The sequence below is a fragment of the Danaus plexippus genome, chromosome 2 (assembly GCF_018135715.1).
Source record: "Danaus plexippus chromosome 2, MEX_DaPlex, whole genome shotgun sequence".
In the NCBI taxonomy this organism is placed as follows: domain Eukaryota; kingdom Metazoa; phylum Arthropoda; class Insecta; order Lepidoptera; family Nymphalidae; genus Danaus; species Danaus plexippus.
The window spans coordinates 9,178,338-9,202,837 of NC_083537.1; the positions used below are offsets into that span (position 1 = coordinate 9,178,338).

General features: G+C 39.7%; 2 protein-coding genes across 2 annotated transcripts in view; one reads left to right on the forward strand and one right to left on the reverse strand.

Moving 5' to 3' along the window:
- The window catches only part of LOC116765293 (uncharacterized), a 42,040-nt gene extending 21,515 nt beyond the window's left edge, over positions 1-20,525 (forward strand). Inside the window, 14 exon segments of the mRNA XM_032654733.2 lie at positions 9,055-9,322; positions 11,057-11,236; positions 11,862-12,197; positions 12,272-12,371; positions 12,567-12,749; positions 13,237-13,417; positions 13,633-13,817; positions 13,989-14,037; positions 14,040-14,183; positions 15,993-16,102; positions 16,283-16,408; positions 16,516-17,083; positions 17,086-17,664; positions 18,522-20,525. Of these exon segments, the coding sequence (XP_032510624.2) occupies positions 9,055-9,322; positions 11,057-11,236; positions 11,862-12,197; positions 12,272-12,371; positions 12,567-12,749; positions 13,237-13,417; positions 13,633-13,817; positions 13,989-14,037; positions 14,040-14,183; positions 15,993-16,102; positions 16,283-16,408; positions 16,516-17,083; positions 17,086-17,664; positions 18,522-18,526 (3,014 nt within the window). The 3' untranslated portion in view covers positions 18,527-20,525.
- LOC116779788 (prolactin regulatory element-binding protein) lies at positions 20,168-24,087 on the reverse strand. Its single transcript, XM_032674229.2, has 7 exons — positions 23,758-24,087; positions 23,264-23,601; positions 22,974-23,112; positions 22,200-22,357; positions 21,879-22,122; positions 21,265-21,409; positions 20,168-20,819 (listed from the first exon to the last, which is right to left on the reverse strand). The coding sequence occupies exons 1-7, from the start codon at positions 23,890-23,892 to the stop codon at positions 20,734-20,736; spliced, it is 1,245 nt and encodes a 414-aa protein (XP_032530120.1). The 5' UTR covers positions 23,893-24,087; the 3' UTR covers positions 20,168-20,733.
- Positions 24,088-24,500: the final 413 nt, after the last annotated feature.

Here is a 24,500-nt window from a genome sequence, read left to right on the forward strand (position 1 = left end):
ATCATATATATCACAAACAAAATGATTCTTTTAATTAATATCAGAGAGATATGACTTGGTAGCTATTTATAAAACACGGCCAAGGAGACAGTAACGGTAACAGTATACTAAATTGAATGTTGTAGTGAATGTGAATATTTATTGAAAGCAATTTTTTACATCAAAGTCGACGTCTTGCGATACCAGTCCAGGGAATGGATAGCTCACGTGCAGTCACACGTGGTAGGTAGCGCTTGCGACTGAACGACTCGTCTACCACCTTTCACCGACCAACCCGGTCACCACCCGCCGCACTAATATGTGCCGTCCTGCTATAGAAATAGACACTGTAATCGTTAGAACTATTAATGCGAACGATTTTTTTTTTATTTAGGACGAGTGTCGAGTATTAATACGCACGGGCTGTTAGAGTTATTTTTCTCACAATAATATTATTCCTCTACAAATTTTATTCTAAATGTTATATTAAGTTTTTTCTGTTCACTTAAACCACACTACTCATTTCTTTGCAAATGTCGGTAAGACTTGACAGTTATATGTGTAGCACAATATATGTGAGTACAGATCGTGAGGGTATATCTGTATTAAGTATGTATTCCATGTTTAATAATTATATATTTTGCGACACACCAATCTATGGTCTCTTTGATCATAGCAAGTAAAAAGAATCGAGTCTCAAAAATTCAATAAATATATATAAGCGCTCTAGGAAAGAAAATGTATCGTAAACAACATGTCTGACTATATTTTAATATCTTTTTTATACTCTGTATTTTCATTTATAATCATCACTGAGATTCAAAACGATCTCAAATTGTATTCAAATTATTCGGCGACGTAACATTTTGGTCTGAATGTTAATTTAAGGCAGAAAATATATAAATAACTTAGATGTATTTTTTAAGTTATAATTCGAATAATTTCACCAGGACTCTGAAAGGTTATTAGCCTTTCTGAACATTTATATGTTATTGTTAGATGAATTTTCATTAAACTATCGTTTTAATGTATGCGTATTTTATACTATATAAAATTGTTGAGTCTCCCACTTACACTGTAGACATATGCCGTCAGGGTTCAACATTCTGTGGTCATCAATTGGCCCTGTCGGCTGTCGTACGTATGAAGGGCGTGGCGACTGTGTACTGTCGGCTACTATTGTACATACTATTACGGAGCTGATGAACCCGTGTCGCTCTACATTATGGGGAGTCTAACGCTTGGTTTTCGTTGGATGTATGGATACATCCAGTAGGTGTGTGTTCATGTTTGTTAGTCTTTTTCGCAAAAACTATAGAATGGCTGGTAATTAAAGCTAATAAATCTGAGTTCGTTTATAGTTTGAAAAATAAAATTGGAATTAACGAGAGATTCCGTGTAGTTTTCGGTAGGTTTTGCGTAATGACGACACAAAAGCAATATTTTATAGGAACTTTGATGTATATATTTTCTTCCTGAACCTAAACACGAGTCTACATTCATACAAATGCTGGCAATATAATATTTTCAGTGTTCCCTTGATCCAATAAAAGATTTCTATACGAAGTCTGAGGAGTGTGACTTAGCCTGAGAGCGCATCGTTTCCGAACATTGAACTTTTGCTTTGATAACGATGCAAAGAAATAAAAAATAAATGTTGTCAGGAGAATCTCTTATAACCATCGCCGATATAAGAAACTCTAGCTTTGATCCCAACACATCTACACAACAAAGACTTTAACAAGACACGGTAAAGTCTCGCTGAACTCTACTGATATTAAGTTGTGTTTGCCAATTGTTCGTGTAAAGGTTTGAGTAAAAATTTTATATTTAATATTTAAAAACAGTTTTTATTCCATAATGATATGATTATTATTATTTTTTATTTTAACTTTAGATATTAGATTTTTCTGTACCTAAAGCGAAAAATCTTTTAAATGTTAAAATAGACATCAATATCCCATCATATTTCTTTGAAATCTTCATTTTTTTGTTACCTATTTTGATAAATAACATGTGAGTGTCTCGTGGAAATTAAACAATATTTGTGCTAGTCCAACTCCGTCCTGTCACCGATCAAACTTGTTCTTATCCAATCCTTAGATTGAAAAACGTATCAAAAAACGAACTCGTATCACTTCATTTTGTTTTATACCAACAGGGCAGGTCGGAATGTCATCATATATAAATATATAACTTCATATTAAACGATATCAACAATTCCGTCCTCGTAATTGCAACATATTAAAACACACACAATATATTTACCTATAAAATAATTAAGAAAACGCTTCAGCCAGTCGTCGAATGTGTACCCGCGTGTAGCCGCGTGTCTGGCAACGTGATAGTCTCGCCGTATGTTTTACGATACGCTAACAAGTGAAAAGAATTATAATATTCTATGTATATCGAGGACGCTATTTAAATAGCGTGGTAATTTTGACGATACATTTTTAACGCGGCTCTTTATAACGTTCATTTGTATTCAATTAACGTATACGGTATAAATGTTATCGGGATATTATTATCAGATGACAGTACGGGGATATCGAATTGAAAGCTCGTTTGGTGCTCTGTTTTATATTGTACGTTGACTGGAATTGGTTAAAATCTTGTAGGATTGACAGGCGTTTATTCCAGTTGTAATTGTTTCAGTATAATCTTTTCTATTTAAATATCACTTAACATAAGGCGTTTCAACGTCCGCGTATAGTTTTACTAATGAATATAGCTTATATATTATGTAATCATCGAAAACGGTCTTGAGAGACTTTAATGTACTAAATATTTTTTTGTGAAACAACAATACGTATTAACAATTGTTATAACTTTGTTATTTACAATAAAATGGCTTCTTGAAAATGTAGAAATCGTATTTTTTATATTTTACAATACAAGTGCTATGTGAAAGTGAAACTACCTTCCGAATTGTGGTTCACAAACTTTGAAACACTTTGCTGGGGATACGTCTACAGGATTTTGTGTATCAAACATAGCTGAATCCTACTTCTGTTATATCCTTAAAGTATACAAGTAAACAAGTGTGAAAACCGTACAATGAAAATGAAGACCAAAATAGCAAACTCGTTTAAACCACGACATCTGAACCATTATCAGTACGATAGGAATTATCTCATTTACATCATATAATATTTATGGCAAGCGCAAATTTAATAGGACATGAAATCCCGAAGGTGTGTAACGACAACGCCATAAATGTCACAAGGTCTCAGTTTTAACGAGCGTTTAATATCGTCGTGTTAACGGACGATTAAATATTGAACTGTTATCACCAAGCATCGGAGGTCGTGGATGTGATGTGTTTATGTGATGATGTCTTCACCATAGACCGCCGTCACGTCCGCGGTATGCGTCACTGATTTGATTAAGATAGTCATCAGTTTCTGATGTTAGAATACGTTCCGCTGCTCATCAATATCTTATCTCGTTTCATAAATAATTCCAGCAGCAAATTGTTTCCTGTTATAAAGTTTTTTAATGGATTCGGTTGTTTAAAATTATGTCCAGATATTTACATCCAACACTATACTCATCCGCAACTATATTTGTACGTCGTCCTGTCTTTGTTTATTTTCGCCATTTCAAACCTGCCAAAACCTGCTAAAGTGATTTCACTTTCCACTATTTTTTTTTTTTTTTTTTGGAAACACACAACCCTTACAATATATCGTGAACCGGTTCTTCCGAAAAAAAGTACTAAAATAATGTTATTTATTAAAAAAAAAAAGACGTCATCGCTTCGTCTTCAGATAGTTTGCTAAAAGTATAGCTAATGTTTGGACGAGAGAATTTTTCAATATAGAATAAATCTAACGGGATCGATATTTAAGATGCTTTCGTTAAAAACATAAATATAATTCTCACGTAACCTCAATATATGTATAGAAACATTAAATTGAGAAGAAGGAACAGAAGCTGGAAGTGATTAGATAATGTAGTGTTATCAATGGCACTAATGTTGAAGAAACGACCGACAAATCAGTTAATAATTGCTTCGTCCTAATGACGCAGTGCACCTGTCTCAGAGCGAACACTGCTCAGTGAGGCTTCCACAGAGGAGCATACTTCAAACCCAGTCCAAATCTTATCATACCCTGCATACAGTTAGTGCTGAAACTCCATTTTAATCAAGTTTTCGTTATAATGTTTTTAGTTTATTAGTTGGATTTAATATTGATAGACTTTTATTTTACATTTGTAACCAAATAACAAATTTACTTTTTTTGTAGATGAGCTATATAAGAGTTGTCTGCGTAATGTTTTTTTTCTAAGCCTATTTTGGTTATGTCGCTCGAAACCACTTTACTTTCTCTCGGTATAGCAGGTCACGTTCCTCGATTCCTACCGCCGTGGAGACATAAAAAATTACGAATAAAAAATGTTTGCTATCAGGATAAACTGAGTATATAAGTATATCATATTTAAGTTTACTTATACGAAAAATATAAAACAAAATGACTTTAAATAGGGATATATTCACCGTGACACCAACGGAAGAATTATGCATTAAAATTTATAAAAACAGGTAATTGCGTTTTCTCAATAGATCAATCACTCGGATCCAACGCAGTTCCCTCAATCTGCATAAATAATCTATCCTGACATTTGCACAAAATATGTACTTCTCCGGTTATTCATTTCCAATTTATATGCTGATGACGACGCTAGCATCAACATGCCCTAACAAGATCGGTTAAGGAAGAGTAACACGTGCTTAAGACGCCTTAGCAAACATTGGTTTTGTTATGGGAATGATAAAAAGGGAAATAGAGACAAAATAAGAAATACGAAGACAGAACTTGTAAAACCCCGAACACCAGAAGTGAAATCCCCAATAAGAAAATAAAAAGCACTCGCCAAAGAAAACTGGAAGGGGCCAATAATAATGACAAGTTTATTTTGCAGAAACTAGAGATGTTTGACATTGATTTACAACGAGTCGTGTTCTTAAGCGATGAAATCATTACTGTTATGGTAATAACATAGTCAATAAAAAATCCTTCATTATTGATGAATTGTACCATAATAGCTGATACATTGCTCTTTGATCTCAATGCTTGTAATTGCATTTGTAGGATCTAATAGGTTCCGTGAGACGCGCATTACGTGTCCGCGCATCGTAATGCTCTCTTAGGCTTCGATATTTGTACTCGACAGACATTTCGCTCAGTCAATGACTTTAGCAAATCGTGTTTTTCGGTTCTCTTTTAACTCATTTTATTTAATTTCGTTGACGTCATAGGGTTTTACGTTAATTTATTTTTGTTGCGTTGGAATCATCATTAGCGAAATTATAATCATGAAATATTGCATCGCAGCCGGTTTCGTTCGTAAACAGTCCTAACTATATTTACATTCGGACAAGTTATTTTTTGTAGTCCTCTTTTTATGTATAGCACTCGGTGAGTTGTTCATGATTTACTCGTTAAAATCATAACAAGACGTTTTCCTCGAATTGTTCCTCGTAACATTAGCTTTACGACAGAGAATTTTCATCTGTTTGAAAGAATGAATAACATGAGAAAACTTCATTTTTATTTGCGTACAGACTAGGCTATTGTCCGCGTCTTCATGTATCAAGTGATAAACTTATACTCTGAATTATTGATATCTATAGTGTTTACGTAAACGCATGTGATCGGCCTGTATATGAAAGGTATCAGTAGTGTATATATCTGTGTAAATATTTAGGCATCAGTGTTCGCCCGTATCGTTACGGCCGTAATCGTCTCCGTGACCTACTTCTGACTATTTATTAATGAATATGTTTACAAATCATTTGTTATGACTTCTTTTTATTCCGTTATCATGAATGTTGTGTTCGCGACGAAAAAAATATTTTTATACTTTTATTATGATCGACTCGATTGTTATTTAGGTTCGTCGCAGAACTATCTTTGCTTCTTGTTTCCTCTCTATAGACTCCGTAGTGTAGATTAGTATTGAAGTATTTTAAACCGTAAAACGTTTAGTTCCTTTGTTTTAACGTCTCGTAATATTTATGATATTCGTCATAGATAAAGTGCATTGTCCCGAACGCATCGTCGTTATCACCGACAAAGTAAATAAATTAGGTCCCATTTTGATTTGACTTATCACTAAAATTGTTGTAACAGAAATAAGAGTGTTATTATTTGAGCAAATTCCGTCGCATTAACGAGTTATTTAGCTGTATTTTTAAGCAAAACTTGTTTTATGAATTGTATGCATACAAATTATTAAAAACATTCGCTGCGTTGTTTGTTCGTAGGTCATTAAACTCTGCTTAATGAATTAAATCGATATAATGATATTCGCATGGGTCGTGTGAAGTCTCGTGGGCGTTCTCGTGATCATGGGCGGGTGAGAAACTGAACTACACCTTGACTCTCCGACTGAGACTAGTCGTATGTAGACTCACAGCTACATAGTTAATTGGATTTTTTAAAAATAATTATTATTCAGATTCTAAAAACGAAAGCTTTGAATTTTTTATCATCTAAATGAACCCGGATCGTTGTATATGTGCATATGTCGTTTAGATGTTTATGTATAGGGTCTTAGAACGTTTAATGTTTTCTCGTTCAAATGTTGCATAACAGATTAGAAGTCAGTCGTGTACGTCATTTGAATGTAGAAAAACTTTGTTCCGTCTAAAAACGTCCAGGTTATGTGAAAAATATATTTAATACTACACATGTAAATCGTTGTTTATATTAGCTTAAATGAAATGATTTGCTTTGATTTAAATAATACTCGAGCTCGGAGCGTCGTCGATTTGAAATTGTAATGGTCACGTGTTATGCCACGATCTCCGCTGGTGTCTATGATTAAGGATAAATATTCACTTTCTGACCCATTATCGCTTATGTAATACGCATACCCGAGCTTTATATACTACATATTATTAGTTCAATACAAAAAAAACTATTATTATTATTGTTATCGGATCAAAAGTCGAAATTTCGTTAGTACCTATACGAGTATGTATGTGCATCGAAGTCGTTAAAACTTGATCCTAACCAAGCAGCATTTGCCGCATAAAATTGGTCGTATTCAATTTATTATATCATTATTGGTTTTATTTAATGAGAATTAAATTGTAGACTTTCACCCTGTATTGTGTCGCGATAAGTGCTGCAGACGAGATATGTCGCTGGAGTGCCCCAGGGTAATGAACTCGGTCCGATACTTTATAGTTCAACTCCAGTTGTTTGCGGCCTTACATCTTGTTGTATATTTTATATATTTATTATTCATAGGACTGATGGCAGTTCTAACAGTATCGATAGAATGAGGCTCTTTACCAATACGTGCACGGCGGTATGTGTAGTTCATGATGATCAAAATTAAATAGATGCCAAGCTATTACGATAATATAACAAAAAAAAACAAATTTCGTCATAATGTTCCTCCAGTCACTGTACGTAACTAGACTACATGATATAATTGCCATTAATTAAAATGCTTGACGCAAGCTCCGAGAGACGCTTGTGCTGTGTGCGAATGTATTGGTAAATAACTTTGGTTATATTATATATTTGTTATATACATAAAACATGTTTATATAGAGCGCTCTGAACGTTTATTTTAGAATAACATCAATGTTTTTTATTGTGTTATATAAGTGAGAGGCTCGGGGGCGTGTTTTATGAGTTGGTCGCTTCTTGACCAGTTTACCGAGTGATATGGAGTTGATATCCGTTATCAGATTGCTTTCAATTGATCATTGTGTGGCTTGTTGCTATACCACAATGTGACCTTTGGCCTCCTATACACAACCCAGATTGTATTCAGAAATACCGAGTAACGTTAAAAACAATACCGATTAATTCTTAAATGCACGATAACATGACACTTAGAGCTGCACCTGATGTGTTTTAATTTTCTACCACAAAATATTTTCTGAATCTGAATAAAATAGATAAAATAGATAGATAGATGGACTGAATACTATTTTAATTACTTTAGTGTAAATCTATGTTGCTCTAGGTCACTGCTTATAAAATTAAATTTATATAAATTACTATATAACTGTAATTTTTGTGATTTACATATAACGGCGACCGACCCCGTCCGCCGATACATATATATAATATATAAATAACATCATATATAAATGTGAAAAAATTATCTCAAAGTCTATCACGATTCCTGTAATATAATTATTATTGTTCGAGCACAGTGATTTTTTGTATTTGCCCTGCAACAAAATATTTCTTATTAAAAGCTTCTAGTTAATAATGTTATATTCTTGGGAAGTATATTTTATTCGGTTACCTTATGTATCGAAGTGAAAGTAATGTAAACGATGAAGTAACGTTCAATAAAACCTGAAATTATTTACAAACAATATCCCATATAATTAAAAAAAACGGCACACTTCCGACGTCGACTACCGGAAGTAACCGAAACGTCGGGAGTACGTAGTTTTTTTTAAATAACAAAATAAACGTAGTATAATCTCATTGTTTTCATCCCATATATTAATTTCATTTGGATGGTATTCGACAAATTTTAATTATTGATATAGTCAACGATTGGCAAAAAAATTTTTTGAATCACATATAATTTGTTTAACTTATTGATTTTAACTTTGTGATTCGGGTCATAAGTCCCAAAGTTTATCTGATATATTTGATGGTACCAGCAACGTTCGTTGTTGCCAAAGATCGTACTCACGTATTCACGGCCGTGTTAAGATTTACGCCTTCATCAGATTGCAATCTGTAATGCTATTAAGTCACAGCGTCTCGAAAACTAGCAAAAACTAGTTTTAAACTAGATTCAAGGTTAGTCTGTGTCGTCAAAACGACCGATTCATATATCCGAAGTTATCCTGGGAATCCGTTCCACAGTTCTCTCACAAACACCACATACTCACTGTTATTGTCATAAATGTTTTGTTTGTTTTCAGCGTGAACAGGAAAATGTTGGTCCTAATAAACATTTTAACATTAGTTTCTCTGTAACTAAAAACTCGTTACTCCTTACTTGTCATTACAAGTTGTAGCCGATGGGCATTTAACCTTTAAAGTAGAATCGGTCGATCTAACACTTCATGTTTGTCGGCAGGCATGAAAATGACTATGTCCACTACAGCCACAATGAGCGCCCGCGTTCACCGGAAAGTGATGCGCGCGCCTCATAAGCGAGCGCATCCGGGGAAAATGCTCCACGCCGGGAAACTGGTGCACCCGGGGAAGGGAATCCACCCGGGCAAGTTCGCACATGTGGGGAAGTTCGGGAAACTCGGTCACTACACGCACACGCACTCGTTGCGTCCTCCGGAGCCCTGCGACAATAGTAACGACAGCGGTCTGGGGCCCGACCCCGTCAACAGGTGAGAGACCTCAACCCAATATGTATGCCAGCCTCGTGTATGTCTCGTACGAACCTATACATAACATGTCACGCTCATGAAGATTAACCAACGCTATGCTTCTTTTTAATTTAGATAACTATCATAATGTCAATAAATATAACAGAAAATAAACATCGGAGCCATCAAGTGATTTACAACAGCTTGATATCCTTTGTTTATTTGTTTACGTTTTCATAATAATCAATATTTATTAAGAATAGCAACATCAATGTTTTTGTAATATCAGTTTATGTAGGGGAAATAACAACATTGTACATCACATTTTAGACTTTATCACATAGTGGAGGACGCATTGCGGAAATTGTAAACAGTGTTGCTACTGAGTTTCACATCCCACCAAGCACATCAGTATACTGACCACAAAAGTTAATAGCACACACATAATAAGTAGTGGAAACATGTTACATCACCGATGAATTGACTCCGAAAATCACAGACTCACAAGACTAGAGTCCAAATAATGAAATATGTTTGCACAGACTTGAACCGAATATATGTTAATGTTGTAACTGGTGTGAACAGCTATTGCTCAAGTCCATTTGATAACAATTGATAATAATTTGTAACAAAAAATGTAAATAACGTAGTGCAAAGATGTTACGAGAACCAAATTTTCAATACACGTTACCCAATGGTACGGAACACTTTTATGAATGAACTCTGTCTAGTGCTGAAGCTATTTTAATGCCAGTCAAAACATCCCACATTTCCCAGCATTCCACATTTCATGTTCTCGCCCTGAGAGTGGTTGTGCTCATTCCTATTAGTCAATAGTCTCACGGCCATCACGTATTCTGCTCGTCTGTTTCCTCGCTGTCCAAACATAACAAGTACGCCATATGCTAGTACGCACGTGCTAATTCTTATTTTTGGCACGTACAGCTCGTGAATCATCTCATGACGCTATCTTCATCAAAACTATTCAAGAAATATTATTGCTTTTCACGACCACCACCAACCATCCCATTTGACTGCCACCATCAACACTGTACATCAGCATCCACAGCCGTACGGCTTTTAATATTCGAGTTCTTTTATAACTCTATCCTAGTATATAAAATAATATTCGAGAATTGTTTGATATACTGGTTTTTCATGTCCTTCACTGAAATAGTTTATCAAAATTAATGTTGGCTTAGTTAATAATTACCCTGGGATATTCCTGATACAAATTAACCTAAATGTGATAATTTTCCTCCTTAAATAATATCAAATGTGCGAACAGTTGCCAAAAATACCAAAATCTAAGAGATGATGATAACCGAGTTCCAGTTACCGCTTAATTATCCCTGCTCCGCTTGCGTCATTGAGTCTTAAGAAATTATTAATGTGATGACAAAATGTGAAAACTCGATTATAGAAATAAACAACAGAGAAGGCCTCCCAGAAACACGAGTATTCTAATTCTGATAACATGGAATAAGTAAAAGCAACCTTCATAAGCATCAAGGAAAGTTGGCAATATTTTTAAAGATTTTCCTTGTGCCAATTATTGTTTAGGAAGTTTCCTATTTTTTTATATCCGACTATATTTTCCGACAATATGTATTTCATAAATATGCATGTGTGTACTGCATCGAAACAATGTATGTGTACAGCATCGGAACTCTCAGGGCATGGTGTTCTCTTGTGACGTATTTCACAGTATGAGTCATTGATATGCGAGATCTAAACAGAGCGGCGTGTGCGCAGATTGTCGGAGGTGGCCGAGGAGTGGGAAGAGCCGGAAACAAAGAGGCGGTGCGAGAGAGAGACGGGTGTTAAGATAGAGTGCGATGACGCTAACGATGCGTACGCGTTCGCTCTACCCGCCGCGCCCTCGCACGCGCCCAGCGCCCCTGACACTGCGCCCGCTACACTACCGATTCCCGCGTACGTTACCTGCACACTTATTATAAAGATATTATTGTATTATTTTATGTCGGGAATGTTGCCGGCGCAGCGTTAGCAGAGATTACAGATACATTAAAATTAATCTGAGGGTGTCTCACAGTTTTTCGTGGAGGACGGTAGATCGATTCATACCATCACACGCTTGGATCTCGACCTGACGCTGCGCCTCTATAGAAATGTCCATTTTGTCACACTTTATTTGAGTTTGACGAATACTAATTCCTCGGATAAACACATTGCTACTCTTTGTTTACTCAGAGCAAGTAGTGTCGAGGGTAGTTGCGCTTATCCCATTTCATAGTCGTAATCCAAATTGAATAAGTGGTCTGTTTTTATCATAAAATTTGGTTCTACATTAAGAATATCAAATCCATGATAATTAATACTTAGACATCATGTGGTATCCATTGATTAACATAAATAGCACGTCCAAGAATTATAACAATCTCCGTCAAACTAATAACGTGATAATCAGTAATGTCATTATCAACATCTGTCCGATATAAAACATGAAATGTTTAATCAAAGTCGTTATCTTTCCATTTGTCTGATACTTTAATTAGGTCAAGCCAGGAATTAATTTAAACTTTTTTGCTATCTTCAGAATCAAAGCCGGTTCCAGCATTTCTAGTCCAAGCATAGCAGAGACGACTGGCAAAAGATTTCAAAATCCAACGTATTGGTCGTACGGGAAACTGGAGAGTAGCGGCAAGCTAGCCAATAAGTATGCCAGTGGTGGCAAATTAGGGGGAAAATTGGGTGGTAAATTATCAGGGAAGCATGGTGGAAAATTAGCCCAGGCATTGGCGCGACGAAGAGCGCTGGCAGCTATGACACACTCAGGGCCGCCGGGCTTATCGGCGCCGCTCTCATGCAAATCTAGAGATGGGACGGTTGAGCTGCAAATACTATGTCAACCGGAGACACAGCATAGAGCGAGGTTTGTCCTAATGAAAAAAACTAAAATGAAGAAGCTCAAGGGCAAAGAATGTATAATATTTCCTATCTTTTCAGATATCAGACCGAAGGAAGTCGAGGAGCAGTTAAAGACAATTCTGGGAATGGCTTCCCTGTTGTGAAACTTGTCGGTTATGACAAGCCAGCCGTGCTTCAGGTAACATTACATTTTGTTACAAGAACTCACGAGCTCATAGCGTCTGGTTATTTTGCACTGTTATAGGAGTTTACGTAAAAAAACTGATGTCTGTTTAATTTAATTATTGAAAATACCAAAATCCCTAAAATTTATTAGAGCAAAATCATTTTTTTATAAAATTGATTTAAAATTCAGTAAAATGTTTCACTGCAGGTATTCATAGGTACTGATACAGGACGCGTGGCCCCTCATATGTTTTACCAGGCGTGCCGCGTCTCTGGCAAGAACTCTACGCCGTGCAAAGAAAGGAAAGAAGATGGGACTGTTGTCATTGAAATTGACTTGGAACCAGCAAAAAACTGGCAGGTCACTTGCGACTGCGTAGGAATTCTGAAGGTTTGTCCTTTTTTTATAACAGTTAAAAAGTTTTATTGACATCGTATGTTTTATAATAATTTTACCTTATTGGATAATACATTAACTGAGATTAAACCATTCACTTTAATATCAACAAATTGTATCCGTGACCTCTTTGTGATCTCTAACTTCATACTTCACATTTTGGCCAGTTCGTCACGTGCTCTATCTCTACATCACTTCAAACAGCCCTCTGACCCGACTATCGCGGATGCTATCTCGGGTTAACGATTCTCCACTCACTGGAATGTTATTGTTATGCGTTCAAACAAATGTACATGAATTGCTGCGTCTTTTAAATAACTAATGAGGAACTATATAGATGATTTTTTTAATTTATTAGATCAGATAAAATTTCATGAAAAAAATTCATAGGTCTCCGTTACATTACATTATCCTTAATGTTTAATATGCGTAATAATAACAATTTGATATAATGTAATTGAATTAATCTCCCGATCGCCAGGAACGTAACGTGGATGTAGAGCACAGGTTCGGCGAGGCCCTGGGCGGTGGGGCGGGCGGGGTGCACGCGGCGCGCGGGAAGAAGAAGTCCACAAGATGCCGCATGGTCTTCCGCACCGAGATACTGGACTCCAACGGACAAACAGAGACCCTGCAAGTCTGCTCCACACAGATCATATGCAGTGAGAATTTATTTCATTATAATATTTTTCTTGTCTCTCACTTCCAACTGTGGCGGCCGATGAGGAAATGGCAATTTTGTTTTTATTGAAATTACTATTCTGCGAGAGAATTTGGCAGAGACTAAGATAAACATTTGATACGAAAAACCATTTTATATATTCACATGGCACATCAGACTGTCGAGATTATTATATCTCATTCATTCCAATTACAGCCCAGCCTCCCGGAGTACCGGAAGTGTGCAGGAAGTCGCTGGTGTCGTGTCCGGTGACGGGCGGCTTGGAGTTGTACCTGCTGGGGAAGAACTTCCTGAAGGAGACCAGAGTGGTGTTCCGCGTCAAACAAGACGGAGTCACCTGGGAGGAGGAGGTCGTTCCGGACAAGGAGTTCTTGCAACAGGTAATTTTTTGCTTTTGGAAATTACATGCTGTTACATCAAAATAGAAAAAAATATGAGGAAAGTATATAAGTATATTTAGTTGGATTAGTGAAGGCATTAAATTTCTGTAAGAATGTTAACAAACATTAAGGTTGTGACCACTATGTAATTGCTTTTTTGGTACTCCGCAGACCCACCTGGTGTGCTGCGTGCCGCCTTACTCGCGCCCCGACATCCAGGAGGCGTGTGCGTCCAGTTGTTCGTGCGCTCGGGCGGCAAATCCTCCGAGCCGCACGCCTTCTACTACACGCCGGCCGGGGCGCGCGCGATGCACTGCACCCAGCACCCCGCGCACACCCCCCTCACCCCCCACACCCCTCACACAGGTAACGCAGCGGGCCGCCCGCGACGCATCTCATTATATTATAATCTATGGATGGCCCGTGACCCGGCGTTGTCGACCGATGACTGTTGCATGACAACTAACCTAGTCTTACGACGCTTGTATACTACCGACCGCCGACCGCCGCTCCGTCGCAGGCGATGTATGTGGCTTACGTTTAATGTTAATATGACTATTGCTGTACCTATCCGATGTGGCGATGAGCTTGCCGACCAGTTACTGTGGTGCTTGTGATATCTTAGCTATAACTTATCTCTCACACTTAACTCCTTGGTACGATTCACTGTTAACAACTTTTTATATAAAGTTTTCTTAGTGCCGATCGATTCCACTTTTTATTCTTTTTTTTTCTGGTTGATTTAAAGTTCGTTTTGTGTAGTGAGCGACTAATTTTGCCTTAGCTGCAACACGAAACAATAACCTGGAATGTTCAGTTTGAGAGGTAAGAGATCGTGGATACACAGACTGCTCTCTATATATTAAAGTATTTACGACACTAGAAGCACTGTCTGCTCTATGTATAATGTCTCTGTGTGCGCCCTAGTCTGTGTGTCCACTCGTCCCTACCGACGAGCTCTCGTTAACGCCTAACAACAGCTTGTCGCATGCGCGGAGGACGCTCTCTATGCTAGTTTAGTGATGTTTGGAAGAAATATACTGATTCGTATATGCGTACTGTTTCTTTCCCGTCTGTTCAAGCTAGGTCTGTCTAGGTATCGAGCACGGCCGCCGCCAGCCGCCGCCGCGCCCCCCGCTACGGTACTGACACACACACACGCACACACACGCACACGCACACACGCGCACACGTCCACGCACACACTCACGCACAGACAACACGTTATTAATGATTCTCGATCAACCTTTCCGTTAACCGAAATCAAAATTCATAGGAAGCTAAACATTTACATACGATTTGAACTGCCTCCGTTGCATCGGTAAGAAGTAGCTCCTAGTAAATGATACTTGTCCTACAACTACTGAAACAACTTATGAATATTGAAACACAAAAAACAAATACTATGTAAGAACAATATGAACGCCGTTATTATAATTTTTTTGATTTTATTAAATCCACGCTCTAAATTGCACGTCCCACGATCGTCCAGCGAAAGAAGATTTCTATTTCTCATATTAATTTTGATTAATACGACTCTCCATTGTCTCATTTGTTTCCATTCGTAGCAAAAAATAATAATACAGAAGAATCCGGAGGAAAATATCGTCGTTTTTAATCGGATAGGACATTAAGTGCTTGTTATGATTAAGTTACCTGTGCTTGAGGCGGACGTTATATATATGATAAAAATTAATTATACCGCTTTATGAATATGAACTCACATAATTGTATATCTCCAACCTTAGTCCACGATAAAAAAACACATTGCAAATAAACAAGGTCCATCGTTATGACACTCTGTCACAACACACAGCATTCACATGGCAGCGACACGACCCTAGGTCCAGAGCACACTCCCCACATGTAGCTAGTTGCCTTTCGTGCCAACAACTTAATTATTTGTCTTCATATTTAATACTACTACTAAATCCATTTCGAACTTCTCAGCCGACCCTCGTCCTGCACTCATGCTCTTGTCATCTATGAACCGAACCTGAGTTGTCATTTCAGACATTCTGGGAATTCTAAATAATTTAAAACACATCTGTGACGGCTTTATCCGTACATGGGAATGTCGACCGTGCACGGCGTCGAGGGAAATGGATTTACTAGTCGGGCACGCAGCTAGGTGTCTGCGTTCTATGGGCCCGTTGTAATTGTCGATGTGCGCAGGTGAGGCTGCTCTCATGCCGCCGCCTCTCGCCCCCCTCGCGCCTCTCCCGCCCGCTCGCCGGACCTCTCTGCTGCACGACCCTCACTCTCCGCTGGGACTCAAGAGCGAGGTTCGTTACAAACATCTTTTCATATCTCTTTTATCTTGAAATGCGTTTCTCTTTTGTTTTCTGTCATCTTTATGTCTGTGGTAAAACGTTATTCACCCGTGTCTCTGTCTTGATCTTCTGTCTAACTTTCCTCGTACGCTGAGTCGTTATGTTCCGTGGTGACGGTTGTGTGGGACGCAGGTGGACGAGTCCAGCCAACACTCGCTGCTGGAGGGCGAGCGCTCGGAGCCCGACGCGCCGCTCGCCGATGACATCATGGACCTGCGGCTCAAGTCGGAGACCATCACCTGCGACTCGCAGACACAGGTCAGAACACACACATACGCTTTCCAAAGTTTTACCACTTGAATATTGAAAACCGCCGTGTCCGTTCACCGTTCTTAACGATTCCTCAATTATTGATACGCGAACAGGTGGGTTTCGTGAGCGGTTACGACTCTATCAAGCTGTCTCCGAACACTACGTCGCGGGACGAGTCCCCGTCCGTGATCGCGTCTTTCACACAGCAGCTGCAGGCCATACAGAACCAGGTGCAGACGGACAAGATGGTCGAGTCCGTGACCGCCGCCATCTTCAACTCTGACAACGCCGGCCAGATGTACGAGCAGCCGCTGCTTCCCATCAACACCATGGACACCATGCAGCGGATCATGTCTGCCAAGACCGCCATGGACCCGCTCGACCGAGACATGAAAGTACTGAACTCAGACCTGATGATGACCGGCGACCCCATGCAGACCAGCGTGCTGCAGACCACCGGCGAACAGCGACTCATGGTGTACGATCAAGTGCCGCCAGCCCGCGAGGACGGCTTTAACCCTTTCGGAGCCATCGGCAAGATGGAGGCGACTCAGATAAAACAACGGCTGGCGCAGCAAACCGCGCACATGGACGCGCTCGTGGAGGACGCCATGCGCTCCGCCGGCGCCACCATCATGCCCGGCGACGCCGCGAAGCTCGACGAGCTGGTGAACTCGCGAGTAGAGACCACCTGGGCGGCACGGGGACCTCGCCTTCCGGCGCTTCGCACGCTTCCGACGTGCTGCTTAGTCCCGGGGCGGCGGTCGTGCCCCGCACCTCCGACCTCCTGCTGCCGCTGGCCGCCACCACCATGTCCCCGGACGTGATCCTCGATCCTCAAGTGTCCCCCTCGATGCTCTGCGACTCCTCGCAGCGTATCGTGCTCCCGCCGCGGTCGCAGGACGAGCTGATGATGATGCCGGACATCCCGTCGTCCGTGAAGACGCCGCCGGCCGCCGTCAAGTCTATGATCCTGAACGCGGCCGCCGAGATTCTGACTTCGGACCGCGCCATGAACGCGCTCGTCACTTCCGCCATCAACACAGCCAACATGGCGGCAGCGGACGCGGCGCCGGCGGACGAGCCCGCGGCCGCCATGTCGCAGGCCGTGTCGCAGGCCGTCACTCAGGCGGTGTCGCAGGCCGTGTCGCAGGCGGTGTCGCAGGCCGTGTCGCAGGAGATGACTGCGCCCGTGCAGGGCCTCACGGACATGAGCGACCAGGACCTGCTGTCCTACATCAACCCCAGCACCTTCGACCAGGGTGAGTACTACATCGACCTGTTCTAGAGGCAGGCTCGCTGCCGGTTCGTCCTGGTTCGTTATAGTTTAGGAGTTAGCTTTATGAAGTGTGACAAATGTTATCTAGGATTAGTGGGTTTGGTATAGATATTACTTGTTTAGAAATCAATCGGTTGTGCTTTAGTCACGGGCTCCTACGGGTCGACTATACAAAGGAAGGAGTTTCAAAGTTCTATTGAACTGTGAACGCTCGTCCCAGTGGTATCGCTTAAACTTTATTTTGTTTAACTTTTTCCTAAGATAGTTTTTTGCTGTTTTGTGAATTGTTTTTGAATCCCTTCTCAGCTTAGTTAAGGTCGGTTGGGGTAGTTAGATGCGAGGAAGTATATCTCCCCTTAGTCGGGACGTTTCGCTTCATACGAATTTAACATAACAAGTCTTTAGTCACGTAAGAGAGTTATATTCTTGATAGTCCTTTAGATTCCTTGGTTTTGTAAAGTTTTTTGTTTTATTAGTTGCGTTTGTTAATTATTCCTATAATAACTGCCTCTTTCCCTTCTTCTATTATATTTCTCATATTATAAAGGTCGTGTTGTGACAGAACTGACTATTGACAATAATATAGATACAGTGACACCGACACACCGAGACATTTTAAAAAGTATAAACAGCTCGACGTATTGATGTTGTCGTTAAAAATCCTATAAGAAGTTGTTGTATTTTAAGATATTTTTGTAATGAAATGTTATGAAGGTATTCGAGTTTGTTTATGAGGTTTATCTTGTTTCGATGGCTCCGTTGTAGATCTGCTTATATGTCACCTTTACTAATATATGTTATATAATATGTACTAAGTGCTAACTAGAGATCATTTTCCAGTGTGAGGCGTCGCCGTGCCCGCTACATTCACGCGAACCGGTTTCAAAGCAGTTTTTATGTGAATTATTAATAGATGTCACTAGCTTAAATTAAGTCATTATATTCTCTATGTGTGACCACATATGACTGGTTTTCGTGTAACGTTACATAGGACGATTGGGTCAATTAAACATGTGAGTCAGTATTACAGGGCTTATTATTAAAAAAAATGTAAATGCAATTACTGCAAACCACAGACCACCACAGTACCCACATGCATTTGGAATGAGAACTCATGTATATGAATGTTTGTCAAATATCCCTTGAAATGTATCCTTGTATTGAAGTAGGTACCATTCTATAAAATTCCATCGATGTTTTGTTAAATGTCAGGAAGGTATATCCTAATATAGAAAATTGTATTTTTGTGTTTTTTCCAAATAAGTGTTATAACGTTAATGTGATTTTAAGATTTTTATCATTTCGAATTTTATTATGTAAATATTAAAATATATATTAAAATATATAAATAGCTTTGTGTTGATGTGGTTATTGACACGGTGTGGCGGCCGTCTGACGAACGTGTGACGTAACACAAAATGGCTTCTTAGATTTGATTCATTATAATCTGTACCTCACACGCACATGAGCGCGCTCAAAATGACAGTTCTTTTATTTAAAAAAAAAATCCCAAATGCCAAAATCTATCGAGTATTCTGTTCGGAGCGGCCGCCATCACCGGTTCGTATTAAAATATGTCTGTGTATAATCGATTTATTGATCAATTATGATTTTTTATAATGAAATACAGAATATGAACTTTGTGGAGGTTGAAAGCCAAAAATGTTATGATTATATTACACAGGTCCGGTATCCGCTGGTAACTTATTAAACCGAGCAATGAGACACGATTTGTATATATTTATATCAGAATGACCAAATAAAGTGGATCGAAGGACGCGTCCGCTTAGACATTGTGTATTCCTAAGATAGAAGGAGCATTACACGGCGATATAAATCATACGACAGTTCGCAATACAAGCAGACAATCGGTTGCTATCACGAGAGTTCAGCAGACGATACATGTCCGCGTTATATGGCCGTGTAATGCGCCCGGCGACGCGAGCGAGTCGCACTTGTTGTAATGTCGAATGCTACATGTTGATGTGCCATTTACTGTTTGTGTAACTTAGAGTAGTTCGATGTCATCGAGAGATTGTTACGGCCGACGCTACACTGCTACTGAGCGAGCGGACCCCGGCGGGCGACCCCCGCTCGGCAGTCGTGTTTAACTTAGACGTCAATGAAAACTATTTTTATATAATGTACGGAACTCTCGAGCGCTCGCTGGGATCCGACCGGGTCCGATGTTGGCCGTCGGGCCGCTCGATGACCTACGTAGGGACCACGCTACAATAGTACAGTTTTATATATAGATATATTACATTTACATGTATAAGTATAGGATCTAAAAGATGCGAAGTTGTCTCCCACAGTCACTATTGACGTGTTGAATCTCTTCTCAGCTCTTTGTTGTTGAATATTGAAATGTTGACTAAAATTATACACATTATATAGAGAGAGTCTGTTCGTGCTGTTGTGTCGCGAGACGAGTCCCGAGCTGTATCCGTAGTTCAATTAAATACACATAATGAATTTTTGGAAAATTGTTCTTTACTTATATATACACTGTTCGTCGAGGCTCTGTACGAGTTTGTGACTTTTTGAACTAAATGTAAAACATTACGCTAGTGTTTATATCGACCCGAGTCTCGTAAGGCGCCACGTTTCATCGAGTTACACACAGTATGTCCTCAGTCTTCCGATTACTCTATTGTTATCGCGCCGGCGCCTGTCCGCTCCGTGCGAGCCTCCGCAGCGCCGGCGTGCGACCGCGCCGCGTGTCGTCCGTGTGCCGTAGCATAGATCTCTAGTCGGCCTCAATCAATGCAACTTGCCGAGCGATTACGATGATCGTCTTTATGTTATTTGTTTTGAGTAATTAATTAAATGTTATAAAAACCACAGCCTGCTTTCATTTCCGAGCTCCGCTCGCTGTGACGTCACAGCGAACAATAAAAGCCGTTTGTTTCCAGCACTCCATTTAATCGATTCTATTTATACAAACGTATCGTCCCACATTATTTATTTATATATATATAATTACATCCATCTTAATATCCGAAGAACTTCCTACACGTTAAACCTATCCTCGTACCCGACGTCGCTCCGGTTAGATTCCCAAATATGAACAGAGGCAGAAGGTGCAGAACAACACGAAGACGATGAGGAGCACGGCGACCCAGGCCGGCATCGACCCTGGAACACGGGCGCACATATTAGAATGCTATAGCTCAGTAGGAGCAGTCTCTCCCAAAGTGGACGATAACGCCCCATCGGGCGCTGCAGGCCTAAAGTGGTGGTGGTAAGAGACCCAGAAAAAAATAAGGGCGTTGTGTAGAGGCCTAGGGCACCCCCTTAGCACTTTCATTAGATCCGATAGCTATAATTGTGTTTCAGCAGCGGAAATAATGATAGCGCTTGAAATAATTTATTCACAAAATGGGAACAGGACAAAATAAGTTTTTGAACCCCTGGCGTGGGATGTTCAGTACAATGTGCAGTCAGGAGTAAACGACTCACTCGCTCGGTTTCTGTTAGTTAAAAGGAAACTAAACGAAGATGCAAAAGATTTTATATAGATATGTTTCTGTCTGTCGGTGTGTGTGTGTGCGTGTGTGTATGTGTGTGTGTGTGTACGTACCTGGTGAGGGCAGCGTGTGGACAACCAGGCGGTTGTCGACGGAGATGGAGAGTAGCGCGGCCTCGCAGTGTGGCAGAGACGCCGCGCGCGCCCATTGAACGCCCGTCACGAACATACCGTGAGCCCCCGACACGTGCAACACGCGCTGCGGACAGACACACACATAGCAACACGACCGGCTCGGGGACGACCAGCTGATGTTGAATGGTAGAGGAAACGAGGAAGAAACACACAGACTGCTGTCGAAACTAAGAGAGACACTTCACTACCATCATCAAGTAGATGAACGACTTCATCGTGTGGAGACTCGACCGACTCGGGCCAGGTTCCGCATATATTGACAAAGTGCAACATTTACTTTACGCAGATGACTCGCACACGCGCGGCAAGCCACAGATGGTATCAGAAGCACCTCCGATTCCTTCCGCCTCATTCAATATTAACAGAGTCAAGAAACTTCACTTTGGATACAAAAAAACTAATAAAGCAGAGCATACTCCTGTATAGCTAAATATATTGAAGTGGGAGAAATAATAACGTAACTAAATATTATACAGTGATGACGAAACACGCGGCTCGGTTTAAATCTATACGAGACCTGTCCAGCTGCTCACCTGTAAACTGAACGCCACGTAGATGTGTATCGATCCGGTGAACATGGTGCCCACGCCCACGTACCGCCCATCGTCCCTGACGGCCAGGGCGGACAGCGACTCGGCCACGACCACGGTGCGGCAGACCTGCCCGCTGACCGGCTCCCACTGCTGGAGCAGACCTCGGGCCTTCCCCGAGCGCGTCAGGGGGTTTGCGATCGTGAACATGCGATACTTGCCTTGGACGTCTTCTATCGCTCCGAACCTGAAATAGCCATCATGTGAGGTGTGAGGTCATCAGCCGCGGCAGGTGTCTGGGATCGCTGGTGTTCGCCGACTCACCTGCACCTCCTGAACAGGTACCGGCCGCCGTGCGTCTCGGGACAGGTCAGCTTCACCTGCGGAGCGCCCCCGGCCTTGGCGTTCCACACCAATAGAAGCCCGTCCTTGGCGATACTCACCAGCTGTTTACTACACGGACTGAAATCCAGGTCGTCCAGCTGAAGAAGAACAAACAAGCAAACAGCTCAAAACTAAATTTGAATATGTATTATATGAGAGGGCATAATGCAAGGTTCAAGAATAACTGGTTTACCGTTAATGATAGATGGAATTTATTTAATTGGCTTTAATGTGCTGAAGGCTATATACCTGTTACATTGTAAACAGCCGCGAACCCATTCCTTGCTTCTTTTCCTAACATGTCTCACACATTTAGATATCATTAATATGTAAAATAAATATTACAGCCTTCTTGTTTATATCTAAATGCACAGACTATTTGTATCAATTAAATATGACCCTATCTATTGGAAATATTTGTCAACCATCAACTATGACCAGTAAGCACACCCTGATAATATATTTTGTAAATATATTACATTTTTTTTTTTAATTATTACAAAAAAAATATCAGAATGAAAGTTTTAAAAAAATAATATATATCTATGGAATATGTAAGCTGTTTGAAATAACCTACAACACTAGTTTACTTTTGATGTTCCAAGAAATATTGGTTTTGATATCCAGACAGCTTGTATGGATGTCTTTTATTGATCTATTCTAGTCTAAGCGTTCAAACAAGCTACGCTAAAGTTAATATCAAAGAACACAAACCTCTTTGGTGTGACCGTTTAATTCAAATAATAGTTGCATTTTTGGAAATGACCACAGTCTAACTTTGCCGTCGACGCCTCCGGTCGCCATCAGCTTACCGTCATGGCTGATAGTTACCACCCTCTGTAAGGGATCTTTACTGAAAATCATGTAAATTTATTTTATATGCATGGATTGGATGGTATTGTGTTCATTATGGGAAGTAGTTAAACCAGAAGCATAAGAATGAAGGACGAAAAATGATTTGTTGATGTCTCTGATAATAATGACTTTATCTTGATATTACTAACCCAAAATCAGTTTGTACACTGTCACATGGCCTTATTTCAAAAGACATTCTTTTCTCTGGGCCACTATTTTTTGATATGTTATCATTTTCTGAGACTGTCCGTCGACGACGCACTAGTCCGTTCTCCGCCCTGAAGCTGCCGCGGCGCATCTCGGCTGGGTCTACCATCCGCACATTGACTTTATACAACTGACAATGACTCTCCTGACCGGCCGCCAGATAGATACGATCTTCGACGTTCTGAACGGAACATGTCATCACGACGTTCGGACCAGTTTCATATCTCATCACCTCTTCGGCAACGAATTTTGTGCCATTGTAGGATAACTCGAAAATTTCCTGAAAAGGACAGATACCTGACAAATTGGGTAATTAAAAAAATATATGCATTGCAAAGCATATTCCTTTAATAACAATTTGCTGACACGTATCTCTTTGTAGATGTTAGTTTGCGATCTAGCATGTTTTCCATAACAAAACTATGTAATAACTTACGAAACCATTTGCTACGCCTGTATTTGACGCCCCACCGCCTCCTGCAACGAGGACATGACGGTCTGTGAGGGTCTGGAGTGTATAAAGAGGAAAATCTACTTTCGCAAGTAAACCATCACATCTATTACGAGACATCTTCACTTATATCATTTAGATTATTATTTTTACACGTTCTCTCACGGTAAGAAACACTTCAAATTAAAGAAAAATGGCCACATAAGTATATCTACCGAAACGAATCAAGAATTTACTAAAATAATATGTTTTATACAATGAGATTAGAAACTAAACAACTGACTGGTCTTACTAGTTAACACTAATAGTCTGAAACCTTTGCTTCCAACATGACAAAAGTCAAACTGACAGGATTCATTTACAAGGATAGTTCAAGATAATGAAGGTCAAAATAGAAGGTATAAAAAATTTCTAATTATTTTTTGTGTCACGCTTTTTGAACAATATTATTTTGAAAAATTGATATAAAATTAAAAACAGTTACTAAATCAACTTTATTAAAATCATTAAAAAATATCTTGAGTTGTGACATTACAGTTTATAATTTGGGATTCTAGTAGACGACTATTTATTTTAATGATTAAAACGTTGTTATAATTATTATATTAATATTCTTCCCAATGTTCTCAAATAATTTTATTCACATTTTCTATTCCAATTTGTAAAAAATATATATTAAACGATATGTTAAGTAGTGGAGTGAGTTTCATAAGAAAATATTACGCTAT

What these genes read in the sequence shown, in the direction of transcription:
- LOC116779788 (XM_032674229.2), bottom strand. Translation starts at nt 23,892, where the DNA reads ATGTCTCGTAATAGATGTGATGGTTTACTTGCGAAAGTAGATTTTCCT. An exon ending in AGTGTACAAACTGATTTTGG is followed by an intron (nt 23,113 to 23,263) that starts GTTAGTAATATC and finishes CATGATTTTCAG; the next exon opens with TAAAGATCCCTTACAGAGGG. An exon ending in TACCTGTTCAGGAGGTGCAG is followed by an intron (nt 22,123 to 22,199) that starts GTGAGTCGGCGA and finishes TGGCTATTTCAG; the next exon opens with GTTCGGAGCGATAGAAGACG.